A 15,995-nucleotide genomic window follows, 5' to 3' on the forward strand; every position below is an offset into this window, starting at 1 on the left:
ATTTTTTTTTTTTCTCTTCTGTTTTTTTTTTTTTTTTTTTATAATTATTATTATTTTTTTTTTTTTTTTCTTTTTTCGGGTCGTTACATAACACATGGATAACATGTCATTCATCACAAAATAAACATTCACTACTACATACATCATTTAACTAAGAAGCTTTACTTCTAAAAAAAAGGCATACCTCACGGTGACGACGCGTTTGCTGGAGGACCATGGAAGTACGTTGGGCTACATCGTAAGCTAGTCTACAAGATTTATAACCTAGGGCTCTGATACCAATTGTAATGCCCCTAATTTTCTTTAACCTAATTAATGACGTCACCCATGCATACATAACTCATTAAGCGGAAGCTCATCATAAATAACCTTGGAAACAAAACAAAGTCTTTCATAAACCTTCGTCAATTCAAAACAAAGTATCTCCAAAAATAAACTTTCACTAATTGAATTTTAAAAAAGAATCTAAACAAAGTAACACACTCAATGCAATAACTTAAAACAGTCCAATAAAAGTAAACTCCTAAAAATATCTCATCTCCAACTTCCATGGTGGCCTCACCTCAGCCGTCAACCGTACATTGGTGCCTTGCCTTTACCTGAAAAATGTAGGTAGCACGTGGCTTGAGTATTTTATGAAATACTCAGTAAGTCACCCCACTGTTGGGGTTAGGAATGCAAATACATGCAACATATGAGCGGGACCTAACTTTTCATAAACTTTTCATAACCTTGGGCGCTTTTCTATTCCGGGTAGGGTTGGATGTGTAGTACTCCTTCACACATGGCCCATGTACGTGTACATGAACCCACCAGGCGGGCTCGTAAACATAACCCCTAGGCTTGACTTGGTCAGGCAAAACGTGTTACACGTAGCCAGACACCACAGAACAGAAAAGGCCCGCATGATATCATGGCGAACATAAATATCGTATTTCATTCTTTCGTATCATAAAGGGGAAGAATCTCGATGCACATGACATACATATATGCATGAAGTCCCTTAACATATCTAACATGACATTACATAAGCAGTCTAACATCGCATTTACGTTTTTTACATCACATGGCATCTCACATGACTTACATTACATGACATATTACATAAACATTCCAGTTGCATAAACATCTCATGACATGACTCGATAATTCTACGTGTATCTATGGCATCAATCAACATATTCATGACATATAATACTAACATCTCATTCATGACATAACATAAACAATCAACAGTCAACACAACATAAAATATGGTGCATGCAGGGGCCACAGGGCACGCACCATCATACAACACGTAGAAAGCTAACTCCAACAGTAAGGTCACTTACCTCGATGGTCTTGGTTGAAGTCACTCACAACGAGCTAATCGCAACGGTTAAATATGTCCTATGATAACCACATAAAAACTTAGAACCTTCAATAACATACCCTAGCTAAACCTCATGCTATTTATCAAAATAAACCCCCGACCTAATCTGTCTTTAACGTTTAGGAATCATACTGACCTTGGATGATAAAACTAAGGGCAAAAATGGCTTCGGAAGGGCCAAAAACCTTGGAATCAATATATTATAGTGATATCTTGCCGCTAAGCCTAGCTGCCGAGCCGGCCAACTAAGCCACCAAGTCGAGCTGCGGAAATTGACGGAACCGAGCCGATTTCGTATACGTGCGATCCGAGCCGCACTGTGTACACGTGCAAAGCTGCCGGAGCTGTTGGGTGTACGTCTGCAGCTCGACCCGATTCCAAAGACCTCACCTTCCTTACCCGACAAGCGACGAAACTCTAGTTTCCGCCTCCCCAATTTCGACGACGCGCCGACAATCCCACAACGTCCTCAACACCGATTTCTGACGGTCAACCTTCTTTGACACAATGATCCCAACATCAATTCTTTACTTCTACTCGATTCTTTAAAGAGCAACCCCAACGTTTCGGAGGAAAGTTTGGAGAGAAAATCGTTTTCAAGGGGTAAAAGGTTGGGCATAGGAATATAAAAATAATATGAAGACATTTGTATTCTAGGGGTTTTTTTAGGATAAGGAAACTCAAGAGAAATAGGAAGGTTTCTATTAGGTAATAAAAGTCTCGCATGAAATTCTCGATTTTCGGGGAGATTACATTTAATTATTTATTCTATTTTGGTTTTATTTTATTTTATTCCATAAACCCAAACCATCACAATTTCTAATAACTCCCTTTTTAAAATTGCACCTTTTCGGACCAGAATAAATCCATAACATAATATTTGTGAAATAAAAATAAAATCTTAACCAAATAAGCCACAAATGGAAAATTTGAATCGTTACATCAAAGTTGCTCCAATTATTGTCCGGAGTCATTTCCTATTAGGATGTTCATTTTGTTTCGTTAGTATTTTGGAATTTTAATCTAATTTAACTTGAATTTGTGAAATAGGGCATCATAGTGACCTTAATTACCTTGATTAAGGTAAAAACCAGCTTCGGAATTGTTCGTTGTGGTGAAAATTGGGCAAAAATACCCTTTACTGAGCTGAATAGTCGATTCTTAGCCATCAGAGCCGCGGGAGCAGAGCCAAGCCGAGCCGAGCCAAGCCATTGGAATTGAAGGAGTCAACGTCTACAGGTGCGACACGTGTCACTGTGCGGAGGTGACACATCGCGGGTTGCTTCTCGAGTCGAGGTGCGGACTTTGGGTCACTGACTCAAGTGCGAAATGCAGGTGTTTGGGCCACTGCGGATTATAGGCCAAGGTACTGCAAATGGGTATTTGACCGTGGAAGGTAGTGCTAAAATCGACATGAATACTCAAAGCTTTTTGAAATCCGTACCAAAATGCTGACGTAAAGCATGGATCTCGATCCAACGCTATCAACTTTCAAAATAAAATAGTAGTTGTCCATTTAAAACTAAGGATATTTTTTAGATTTTTTTTTTTTTTTTTTAATTTTAAGATATTATTGAAAGTTTTAAAAATTAGGAATATTTTGTAAGTAAAGTAAAAAATTTAGAAGTATTTTTATTTGGTCCGCTCTTAAAATATTATTGTAAGATATTATAAAAAAATCGACCCAAACTGCCACATAACTAGATTTTGCATTTAAAACTCATTACAGGACCCAAGTTGGCCAAAGCTTTATTAATTTTAGTGCATTGGAGAGTCAACGTCTTGTTTGGATGTAATTAATATGGCGTTTATTAATTCAACCACCTTTGTATTATTTTAACTTCAAACATATAAAATCGTGATTAATAAATTATTAATATATTTTAAAATGGAAAAGAAAAATATAAATCCTTAATTTTTTTATTAGAAATTATATTAAAAAATGTAAATTATTTATGGAAAAATTCTTTAAAAAGAATAATTTTTTAAAGACTAAATAAATAAAGGAAAAATTTGGAGTGGAAAATTCTTGTCCCGATCCAGAAGAAAAAATGGGAGATAGAGATGGAAAAGGTGACAGGTACTCGGAAGAGTTTCTCATCCTCAACCCGTATCGTAGACTCTCTTAAAAGAATAATAAAATTTTACGAGTAAAAGTAAATACGCGTGGGGTTGTTGTTGGTCAATTCAGTAACTTTTTGGAAAATGTGTTTGTACTTGGTTGACGCAGTTCATGTGAAAACGCGTTTTAAAGGGCAACGCGTTTTTCTTCTTTTCAAGAAAATTACAACAAAAAACAAATCCCTTAAATATTTATTTGAGAGAGAGAGAGAGAGAGCCAATCACGCGACTTCTTACTTGGCATGAGCGATAAAACACAAGTTCCACGTGGCCAAGTGGGTCAATGCTCCTTTCATTCACAAATTTCACTTTTTTTATTTTTATTTTTTTATTTTATTATAATATTATACAAATTATGAAAACATAATATAGGCATGTTTAAATAATTAAAGTTCTTTTTTTTTTTATTTCAAATTTCTAAACTACCTAATACACCCTTATGACAGCGATGGAGCAATTGTACAATACTTGTTCTAATTCGGTGAACAAGTCAGTCGAATGGAAGTCGAACTTTGCAGACAACCTTAAACCTATGATTGAGCTTCAAGTCACGTTTGAAATAAATATTTTAGAAAACAAGAGTGAGGAATTGTGTTGAAAACAATTTGTAAGAAATCAATGTTATAAACTAAAAGCTAAAAAGGAATAACCATAACTTTGATGGCATATAATCTCTGTGTATGAACAATTGACAATTAGTCACATCCTCTTATGTTCTACCTCTTTGTTGGGAGGACTTGCATTCCCTTCTTAGGTTTGTCACTTTCCATACCTTTGGAGGAGTTGGGTTGATATTTTTTATTACCCCCACTTGTGGAATTCTAGTTCCGCCTTATGTCTTGCTAAGATCAAATAATCGTTCGATTATAGAATATGCCTTGAAAATGTTTTGAACTCTTTGTTCGTATAGCTTGGTCTTCGTCCATGGCTTTAGCCCTTCAACAAAACTGAATATCTTGTCTTTATCAAACATATCATGAATATCCAACATAAGTCCAAAGAACTACTTAATGTAGTCTCGATTATTGCCAATATGTTTCATCTCCCTTAACTTCCTTCTTGCAATTATCTCGACATTATCTGACAAAAATTGAGAATGGAGTTCTTGTATTAAGCTTTCCTAAGTGTCCATAGTACATCGACCATCTTGAATGTCCATGTATTTGGATATCCACCACAACTTTGTATCTTCAGCTACATGCATTGTTGCCAATGTGATCTTCGCTTCTTATGCCACGATATTGGTGGCTCAAAGTACCGTGCAAGGTCAAAGATAAACTTCTCTAGAGCCTTGGCATCTCGAACCGAAGGGCTTGGATTCCAGTACCTTTATCTTGTTGAATTAGACTACACCCCCCACTGGGGTTTGGTTCCACACCACTCTCATGGTGAGGTTTAATCTAGCGTCATATCCACCACTTCATCCCTAACCACTCCAAGGGTTACTATTAAATCTTCTTAAACCATCTGAACGATCGCTTCTTGTTTCATTCGAGCAACATAACCCATCAATCCATCCCCATGCTCGAAGCCACTTGCAGTTGTGGTCTTGTCTTCTAGGGCCTTGACCCTATCCATTAATTCATGGACAAACATCACACCAAGGCGCCTTGTCATCTCATCAATCGTGTCAATTTTAGCGGCAATCTCATTCATGCAAGATCCCAAAAGTCTCATTCCATTATAAACTTCACTCAACTAGAGTAATTGATCTTTGATCTCTACAAATCAGCCAGCCTGGAACTTGCCCAGTTGTTTTACAGTTGACATGTTTGTGTACTACGATTCAATGAGCTTACTCGACTATGATACCATTTGTCACAATCGCATTCTCGTGGCAGTAGAATAGTGATTGTGATATGAACCAAGACATCAATCATGAATGATATGAATCCAACAACTAATCACTTCCATGTACCCAAACGAGCAATTACAAAAAGTAATACAAAGAAGATTCAAGAATCAAATCAAGAAAATAATAGAGTGACTGATATTGGAAATTGATTAGAAGACTTGTCATTGGTAGTTGAACTACCAATTAAGACAACTTATGAATGTCTTATTTTCTTCCATTTATATTTAATAGCATTTATTAATAGTTGGTATGAATGCCTTATTTTCTTCCATTTGTATTTATTAGCATTTATTAGTGATTTGTGGTTGGTGGCTGAACTTTATTATGTTAGGGTTACCTTTTGTACGTATTTAAAGACATGTAATATTCATGTTTGGGATGAATTGTTGAATACAGACAAAACCTTTGTATTTTGTTGATACCCTTTTGGTGTTATTCTTTTTCAAACCTTGCTTTAGGTTTGATGTTTAAACCGATTCATTGAATTAGTTTTGATCAAGCTAATTCTGGAGTGAATTGTCTTGGTATCTAAGAGTGACCATCATAGATTCCAAGTTCGATCTAAGAGTCATTCATCTTCTAACCAGCTCTTGGTTGGAATCAATCCGTTAAGTTAGCTTTCTCTGTGAACGTTTTGCAAAGATTCTAGAAGGACCTCTAGCTTTGCAAATTCCAGCATTGTAGGCGCTTATCATTTGGTATCAGAGCATTTGGTTGACGTTCTTTAGCCGCTCTAGAGGTGAAATATCTTTATTGTTATTTTTTTTCTATCAAGTTTTTTTTTCTCTCTCTCAGATTATCGGAAAAAAAAAAATCAGCATTTACCTTCATGACCTAGTACCAAAAGCCCACCTTTGAGTGTTAAACACGAGTGTCCCTGAGTGAAATTTTTGTGAGAAATGTGGAGAGGCCCCTTGATAACAAAATGTCACATAATGGAGAAGGAGTACCACCAGTACCATATCTTAATACAACCATTCTTCAAGCAATTCAAGGTACGATGGAAATGATGATGGAAGATAGACAAGAAAGAAGGGCGCAACAACAAAGACAAGAACGAACATTAGAAGAAGATGAAGATATAGTAGTGCAAGAAAGACGTGTTGAAGGAAGATGGAGAGGAAGAAATAACCATGCAACTATTATGCAACCTAGAAGGATGGAAAGCGTACATGAAGATAGAGATGGAGGAGTTAAACTCAAAATCCCACCATTTTGTGGAACGGCAGATTTTGAGGCATACTTGCAATGGGAAAGAAAGATAAAGCATGTGTTTGATTGCAACACCCATAGTGAAAATAAGAAGATGAGACTTGTTATTGCGGAATTTACCAATCATGTCGGTGATTGGTACCAACATCTCAAATCCGAGAGAAGAAGAAAAGAGGAGGATCCAGTAGAGACTTGGGAAGAACTTAAAGAAGCCATGAGAAAAAGGTATGTTCCAAAACATTATGAAAGAAATTTAAAAACTAAATTGCAAAGTTTGAGGCAAGGAACAAAAAGTGTGGCAGAATATTATCAAGAGATGGAGACTATGATGGAAAGAGTAAATGTTAGAGAAGAAGAAGAAGATACCATGTCTAGATTTCTTGGAGGTTTGAATCGAGAAATTGCTCATCTTGTTGACAGAAATCCACCACCATATCTGGAAGACATGTATCATTATGCTCTCAAAATTGAAGACCAATTGAAGGAAGAAAAAGAGCATTAAAAAAGGTACACATCACGAACTAACACCTTTTCAAATTCTAAAACTTGGAACAAGGATAGTTTTGTGAATAGAAATGAATCAATGTCACCAAAAGAAAAGTTTGTGGCTACTAAAAGAGTGGAGGCTGAGAGTTCCAATGGAAAAAAGAATGAAGCTTCAAAGATGGTAAGGAGAAGTCTAGTTCTATTCAATGTTGGAAGCGCAAAGGGTTTGGACACAAGAGCAAAGAGTGTGTTAATAAAAAAAGTTATGGTGATAAGGAATGGTATCTTGATTCAGATGATGAATGTGAGGATCATTATTCACAGCTTGTGGAAGAAATCGCAGCATATGATGATGAGTATGCTGAAGAAGGTAATTCCATATCTTTTATCACAAGAAGGGTACTCAATGTTCAAATCAAGGAAGAGAAATTTGAAGATCAAAGAGAAAACTTGTTCCACACAAGATGTTTGATCAAAGAAAACCCATGCAACTTGGTGATTGATAGTGGAAGTTGCACAAATGTGGTAAGCAGCTTCCTTGTAAAAAGAGTTCAACTTTCTGTCCATCTCCAACCAAAACCATACAAACTTCATTGGTTAACAAACAAAGAAGAAATTAAGGTGAACTCCCAAGCTCTTATTTCTTTTACTCTTGGAAGATATAAAGATGAAGTTCTTTGTGATGTCGTACCAATGCATGCGGGGGACATCTTATTCGGCCGACCTTGGCAATATGATAGAAAGGTAACATTTGATGGTTTGATGAACAAGTATACTTTTACTTTGTGTGGGAAGAAATTTACTTTACTTTCATTGTCTCCATATGAAGTACATTGTGACCAATTGAAATTAGAGAAGAAAAGAAAAGAATATGAAGAACAGCAGTGGAGAGAAGAAACTAAGGTAAAGGTGAGAAAAAAAAAAGTGGGAAAAAAAAACAATATTCAGTTCTTGTCCGGAAAGAACGAAGAATTTGATTTGAGGACAAATCCTTTTAAAGAAAGGGGGGATGATATGAATCCAACAACTGATCACTTCCATGTACCCGAACAAGCAATTACAAGAAGCAATACAAAGAAGATTCAAGAATCAAATCAAGAAAATAATTGAGTGGCTGATATTGGAAAGTGATTAGAAGACTTGCCATTGGTAGTTGAACTACCAATTAAGATAATTTATGAATGCCTTATTTTCTTCAATTTATATTTAATAGCATTTATTAATAGATTGTATAAATGTCTTATTTTCTTTAATTTGTATTTAATAGCATTTATTAATGATTTGTGGTTGGTGCCGAACTTTATTATGTTAGGGTTACCTTTTAGACCTATTAAAAGGCATGTAATATTCATGTTTGGGATGAATTGTTGAATACATATAAAACCTTTGTGTTTTCTTGATACCCTTTTGGTGTTATTCTTTTTCAAACCTTGCTTTAGGTTTGATGTTTAAACCGATTCATTGAATTAGTTTTGATCAAGCTAATTCTAGAGTGAATTGTCTTGGTATCTAAGAGTGATCATCATAGATTCCAAGTTCGATCTAAGAGTCATTCATCTTCTAACCCGCTCTTGCTTGGAATCAATCCGTTAAGTTAGCTTTCTCTGTAAACGCTTTGCAAGGATTCTAGAAGGACCTCTAGCTTTGCAAATTCCAACATTGTAGGTGCTTATCATTTGGTATCATTATCAATGAAATATAAACTTCAAGGAAGATGTGAAGAAGATGTTGTTCAAATTATCACAAGATGTTACAATTCATGCCCCATTATTAAAGAAGAATCAAGTCTCATTTATTCTTAAATGGGTAAAAAGTTTGGGTGGATGATAGTTTAGAGTTGTGATATTTCATTCATGTATTTTAAGACTTTTTATGGTTATAAAATATACATAGTGGCTAATTATGGTTATAAAATATACATAGTGGCTAATTATGGTTATAAAATATTAAAGTTAAAACTCTGGGAATTACACGTGAAGGTTATAGATTTTCATTTTGAGGTTATATAAAGCCATGTATGTTATTTTTGTAAAGGAAACTTAGAAAATGTAGTAAAAAGAGCATTTGTGATTTCTTTTAAACTAGAGTTAAGTTTCTTTGCCATTCTATGTAGTTTAAATTATATGTTTAGAATCATTGAAGTTTGACATGATCAATCTTACTCGTGGAGTGATTTGAATCTCAAACAAGTATTCTTATCTTGAGATATTTGATCAATAAGGTAATCTGAATCCTTCTTTTCCTTGTAGTGATTCTTTATGAGTTGGTATCAACTTTTCTTTGGACCGATTCATTATCATTTGAACACAAAGGAAATTTTGTGTTGTCTATTACACGTTATGTGATGATGATTTGACTATGTATGTATTTATTTGAAGTATCATACTTCCATGCATCTAAATTTTATGACCATGATGTCACTTGTATGATTCTCGAGCCACCATGAAGTGAAATATGATATATAGTATGTCGTAAACGCCATGATTATGTATGTTAGACTCACTTAGAAAGGTCATGATTCATCCAATAAAACTATGCTTTTTGGTTGAACCTCATGCATGTTATATGTAGATATTGAGCGTGAATTACTTCTCCTATGTTTGTGCATGCGCATGTCTATAAAAATAAATTTGGATCCTATTTCATTTTGTGGTTGGTTGCACGAGAGTTTGTAGACCTATATGTAGACCTAGGGTTTACGAAAATAAGGGCATTCTACTAATGGGTCCACATGTAGTGTGTGGAACTGTGGATTATGCGTAGAGTAGAACTATACATCCCGACCTACGTAGAAATGAAATTGAACCTAAAACTATAAACATGATTCGATATCCCATAAAAACATGAAGCCATAATCGTATGTATTTCCATTTTCCGACCCTAGTAATAGAGTCACTTACTGAACTTATCGTATTATTATTAAACATTTTTTAGGTAAAACTAAACGACTGGAATTTATAAAGTAGCCATAAAATTGAGGTGAGAGAAAAAAAAAATTAATGAGAGAATTTTCTTTGTTTCTAATTTGAATATAAAAAAACTAAAATCCACTTTTAATAATAATAAATAAATAAATAACATGTTAAAATATATTTAAAGGATAATTTTGTCATTTATTTTTAGAAATCAATTTAATAGACATTTACTTTTATTTACAAATTTCTTAAGCTTGGTTATCTAGTTTCTACCGTATTTTAGAAGAAAATAAGTCATATTTTGAATACTAAAATTAAGTTTTAGAAACTTATTTTTATTTTTTTTAATTTGACTAAAAAAAATTCATTATTAAATGAGAATTAATTTTTTAACATACTATTCTATTATTTAATTGTCTCAATATTTTGTCATAACTATTTATTTTATTTCAATAACACTGAAATCAATAATTCATTATTAATTAAATTGTTGACCAACAAGTTTTTATTTTTAAATTATTATTGCAAATTTTAATTTCAATCACGACTCTCTGTGATATTGTTCAGCATAAGCTCTCATGGCTTTGCATCCCATGAAGACAGTATTCTTTGTTTATAAACCCATAATCATTCCTTAAATGAGTCGACGTGAGACTTTCATTACCTAAGATTCAAATAATTCAGAAAACGAATAAATATATATATATATAGTCTCAAAAAAATTATTTATTTGAGAGAGAATTTGGTGGGGACACTTATTTATGGATTATATAATTATTTATTTATTTAGTTTATATATTTATGGCATGCATAATTCTTTGGACTTAAAAAAGTTGGATTCAAAATTACGTTTGTGTCCCCACTCATTAAATATAATTTTACCTTTATACCCTTTTTATAAAAAAAAAAATAATATTTTTGGATCTGATGAATGTTATGACAACACGAAGAAAGTTGGATATAAATTTTTTGTTTGTGTTCGCTCATTAAATATAATATAAATAATATAATATAATATAATATAAATTTTTTATAACCTAATTTACATATTCAAATAATTCTGTTACTCTAAATTAATATTTTTATTTATTTATTATTATTATTATTATTATTTTTTACAAAACCCCAAGTTCTTCTTCCCCTTCAACAATGGACAATAGTTGACCAATTTCAACCGGCTTCAGATTCATAGCCTCCATCGTTCTTCCCTTCAACCTTCGATCCCCATTTCCATAAATCCGCTTTAACTTTTGAATCCAAGATTCAGCTAAATCAGCTGTGTTCGACCAATCTTCCATCTGTGATTTTCTTATTTTCGAGTTTCTAATCTTCTATTTCAGTCAGGGTATCGTCGATTTGATCCAGAATGGGCGTGTGCTCAAGCAAAGGCAAATACAAACCGCAGTATGATCGTTACGAGCACCAACCAAAAGGCCCAGCTCAACACTCCCATCAGTCGCCGGAGAGTCACCACTCGGCGGCGGCGAAGTCAACCGGTCCTCCCAGAAGCCCCCTACCCACCGTCCTCAGGTCTGATTCGATTCTTGGGAAGCCATTAGAGGATGTTAAGCTGCATTACACCATTGGGAAAGAATTAGGGAGAGGGCAATTTGGGGTTACTTATCTCTGCACTGAGAATTCCTCTGGTAAGCAATATGCTTGCAAATCCATTTCCAAAAGGAAGCTTGTGACTAGAAATGATAAGGATGATATTAGAAGAGAGATTCACATTATGCAGCATTTGAGTGGGCAACCTAACATAGTTGAGTTCAAGGGAGCTTATGAAGACAAGCAATCGGTTCATTTGATCATGGAGCTTTGCGCTGGCGGCGAGCTTTTTGATAGAATTATTGCAAAGGGTCATTATAGTGAGAAAGCAGCTGCCTCAATCTGCAGGTCTATTGTTAATGTGGTTCATATCTGCCATTTCATGGGGGTGATGCATAGGGATCTCAAGCCTGAGAACTTTCTGCTTGCTAGCAAGGAGGAAGATGCTATGCTCAAAGCAACAGATTTTGGATTGTCTGTTTTTATTGAAGAGGGTGAGGTTCTTGCTCTGTTCATTGGATTTTTTCTTCATGCCTTTTTGATTGAATGTTTCTTTGTGCTTGCTTTAGTTGAATTTTCTGTTCTTGTTGATAATTTTATGGTAATTTGTGTGGGAATTTGTGTGTGGCTTACAAGTTTTAGATGGTAGAATTAGATATATATTTCAATCCTACAATTGCTATTGGTGATCATCTGTTGTAGTGTTGGCAAATGTTCAATATCTTGGGGCAAATTTTAGTTTTGATCTTCCAATTTAATCAAACTGAACCAGGACTTGAATCAATGGTGCATAGTTTTAGCTGAATTTGGACATTTTATTGCTAAGTTTAGGCAATTCATGTTTTATTTTGTAGCTAGATGTGGGTTTGGAGATTTCTTGCTTGATTTTGATTAGTTTTTTGGTTGAATTTTCTTTGAGTTATTGATTGGTTTGTTTGTGCTTTTCTAATCTACTCTGAGAAGCTGTTCATTTCACAGCATATTCAAGTTTAGGACTCAAATTGTTGAAATTGAAATTTTAGGGTTAACATTGACTCACGGATTAAGTGTGAGATCCCACATCGGTTGGGGAGGAGAACGAAACACCCTTTACAAGGGTGTGGAAACCTTTCCCTAGTAGACGCGTTTTAAAAACCTTGAAGGGTAACTCGAAAGGGAAAGCTCAAAGAGGATAATATCTGCTAGCGGTGGGCCTGGGACGTTAAGTAAGTATAGGGATGCAAATCAATTTTATTTTATCTCAAATAATTTCACCCAACTACTCCATGTATTCATCCTGATGCTGATTCAAATGTTTGAAAAGTTATAAGTCCGTTAGTGGTATTCATGTACTTATCCAACAATGACAGATCAGAGTTAGTCAACCTCAATATAAAAACAAAATATTGCTAGAGATCAACTTGTGATTATTGAAGTCACATGGGTATAGGAACTATTATTCTTGGTCAATGTTCATCATTATGGATTCATAACCTCAACCTGACCGAATGGGCTTATCATCTTTGCGTATTATTCATTCCAACAGTTGTTAATGCCTTCATCCTGGCCGAATGGGCAATCGATGTCGAATTATCTTAGTCTCTTCAGTTTTTTTTTTATCAATTTCCTTTCTTGTTATATGAGATTATTTCATGAGGTGGATGGCTTCAAACATGATTAACTTTGGTTGCACAACTTTCTAATGTGTTTTCTTAATTTTATAAGAATGAAGCCCGACATTTTAAGCTTTGACGTTTTGTAGGATGCATGATACACTATTTGAGAGTCAAGTCGATAGGTTCTCTGCTTGTCTCAATAGTTCTTGCTTTAATATCTATCCATTTGCTCCTGTGAACTGGTTATAGTGTGAAGAGAAGTAGTAATGGGATCATATACTAAACATTAATCTGCCTGATACTTCAAATATCTAACAATATAAAGTTAACTATCACTTTAACAAGACAATTCAGAGCTAAGAGTCACTTAAATAAGACTTAAATCCTCCAATGATACGAAATAAGGTGTCTTAATTGATTTAAACACCTTATTTCGTATCACCCAAGCACACAATTGATAAATTTTGTTCACTTCTAAGATACATCCTATGATGATTATAGGCTATAATAGATAGTTGTAAAACTCCTTTCCTTAAAAACGTGGCGGAGGCTGGAACCATGGCTCAAGATTTCCTAGTTCGAGTTTCCCAACTGACTTGATAACTCGGGTGATAGCAACTGCTTCACAATCACTAGCCTGAGTGTTAAATGAACTCATGCTTTGCTGAAGGGTTTAGGAGATTTTGATGAAACTATATGTGTTTCCCCTGAAGAATTGGTATTTAACTTATTTCAGGAAAGGTGTACAGAGACATAGTGGGGAGTGCTTATTATGTTGCCCCTGAAGTACTACGTCGTAAATATGGGAAAGAAATCGATATTTGGAGTGCTGGAGTTATGTTGTACATATTACTCAGTGGTGTACCTCCATTTTGGGCAGGTAAAAAGCGAATTACTTTCTTTTTCGCTTTCGCTTTGCTATGTTCTTTCTATCGAACATCCTGTCGATTTTCTTTTTCGAAAAAATGCCTGGCCAGTATGGTGAATAACATGATCTTTATTGCAGAAACTGAGAAGGGCATATTTGATGCAATATTGCAAGGACATATCGACTTTGAAACTGATCCATGGCCAAAAATTTCGAACAGTGCCAAGGACCTGGTGAAGAAAATGTTAACTCAGGATCCAGCACAACGGATTACGTCGGCACAGGTTCTCGGTATGTAATTTTGTCTATGAATGCTTTCTTGAATCCTTACTTAAAAAAAATTGGCAAACAATTGGTATGTGAATCTGTAGCATTTAACTCGGGGTATGCCGTTTTGTATCTTATTTAGACCATCCATGGATGAGAGAAGGTGGAGATGCATCGGATAAGCCAATCGACAGTGCAGTATTTACAAGACTCAAGCAATTTAGAGCAATGAACAAACTGAAGAAGCTTGCCCTGAAGGTGATCATCCTTATATTTCAGAAGAAGTTATACTTGATTGAATTAACAGGTAGTTTATGAAACAATTGCAGGTTATAGCTGAAAATCTTTCTGAGGAAGAGATCCAAGGCCTGAAAACAACGTTCACGAACTTGGACACGGACAACAGCGGAACCATCACTTATGCAGAATTGAAGTCTGGACTGGCCCGGCTTGGCTCAACGCTAAGTGAGGCTGAGGTCAAACAACTTATGGAAGCGGTAATATATGATTTAACATCATCGACCACTCGAAGTTCCTTATTTCTTTTTCCTGACATGAACTGAAAGAACCTCGATCGCTGTTTCAGGCTGATGTGGATGGAAATGGTTCGATCGATTACATCGAATTCATCACTGCTACGATGCATCGATACAAGCTAGAAAAAGAAGAGCATCTTTACAAGGCGTTTCAGCATTTTGACAAGGATAACAGTGGGTCAGTCTCTCATCTTTAGCATTTTCATCTGCTTTTTGAAACAACTTAATTCAGTGTTTTTGAGAATTTGGTTATTGTTCTATCAGTTATATCACAAGAGATGAACTGAAAGCTGCAATGAAAGATTACGGAATGGGCGACGAAGAGACTATTAGAGAGATTATTTCCGAAGTCGATGCAGACAACGTAAGTTCATCCATATTTAGAATCTGAAACTCGAGCTAATCTTTTCTGGTAAAATGCAACTAATTTGTGTTCGGGTTTCGTAGGATGGAAGAATCAACTACGATGAGTTCTGTACAATGATGAGAACTGGAACCCAACAAGGCAAACTCTTTTAACATGTCGAAGGATACCGAAGATCGTCGAAGGGATCGTCTAAAGCTTGGCCATCAGCAGCAAAATGTCTGAGACAACAGCTAAAACATTGGTTTCGGGTTTTAATGTGATATTTTTGCATAGCAATTGAATTGTTGTTTATATCTTTGTGTAAAATTTGTTGGCCTGTGTAAGCCATGCTGGATTAATTTGTATTTGCCTAAATGTACTTGTTTACTTGAGTATTAATTGTCCACTTGATATTTGCTTATGTTTTATTTCATGGATGGGATTTATGAAGGAGAAGGCTTGCTCGTCTCCATCCTTCTTGCCACCTGAGGTTTTGACTTCACAGCAACATCCATAACATAATCTAATCGTCTCCTGGTATAACTTATAACATAGCATAACTTATATTATAGTATAAACATAACATAATACACATCAAACAATCGTAAAACACGGCATGTGTAGGGGCCACAGGGCACATGTCATTCATCCTTCAAATAATTCATCCAACCAATCAATAGCGAAGACACCTATATCTAGTTGGCCTAAGTTGAAGTCACCACACTCTCTTGACATAGCTTCACCTTAAAACCTAATTCTATCTGAGGAGTCTTTCCATCCTAAATTAAAATTCTAGTATGAAAATAAGCTCATAATTTGCATTGAATAATCCTAAAAGTACCTATATTAATCTTAAACACCTTTGAAAGTGTCA

At 35.0% G+C, this 15,995-nt stretch overlaps 1 protein-coding gene across 1 annotated transcript; it reads left to right on the forward strand.

Annotated features, from left to right (window-relative positions):
- Nucleotides 1-11,075: 11,075 nt before the first annotated feature.
- LOC111438480 (calcium-dependent protein kinase 2-like) lies at nucleotides 11,076-15,542 on the forward strand. Its single transcript, XM_023076395.1, has 8 exons — nucleotides 11,076-12,003; nucleotides 13,841-13,984; nucleotides 14,111-14,263; nucleotides 14,382-14,497; nucleotides 14,569-14,736; nucleotides 14,826-14,953; nucleotides 15,040-15,139; nucleotides 15,223-15,542. Exons 1-8 carry the CDS (start codon nucleotides 11,328-11,330, stop codon nucleotides 15,292-15,294), a joined length of 1,557 nt encoding a protein of 518 aa, XP_022932163.1. The 5' UTR covers nucleotides 11,076-11,327; the 3' UTR covers nucleotides 15,295-15,542.
- The last annotated feature ends 453 nt before the right edge of the window (nucleotides 15,543-15,995 follow it).

Source organism: Cucurbita moschata, unplaced genomic scaffold, assembly GCF_002738365.1.
Source record: "Cucurbita moschata cultivar Rifu unplaced genomic scaffold, Cmos_1.0 Cmo_Scf00075, whole genome shotgun sequence".
NCBI lineage: Eukaryota > Viridiplantae > Streptophyta > Magnoliopsida > Cucurbitales > Cucurbitaceae > Cucurbita > Cucurbita moschata.

Excerpts from the sequence above, each read along its gene's own strand:
- LOC111438480 (XM_023076395.1), top strand. The coding sequence starts at position 11,328 with ATGGGCGTGTGCTCAAGCAAAGGCAAATACAAACCGCAGTATGATCGT. Across the intron at positions 14,264-14,381 it reads TACGTCGGCACAGGTTCTCG|ACCATCCATGGATGAGAGAA; the intron begins GTATGTAATTTT and ends TATCTTATTTAG. Across the intron at positions 14,737-14,825 it reads TCAAACAACTTATGGAAGCG|GCTGATGTGGATGGAAATGG; the intron begins GTAATATATGAT and ends TCGCTGTTTCAG.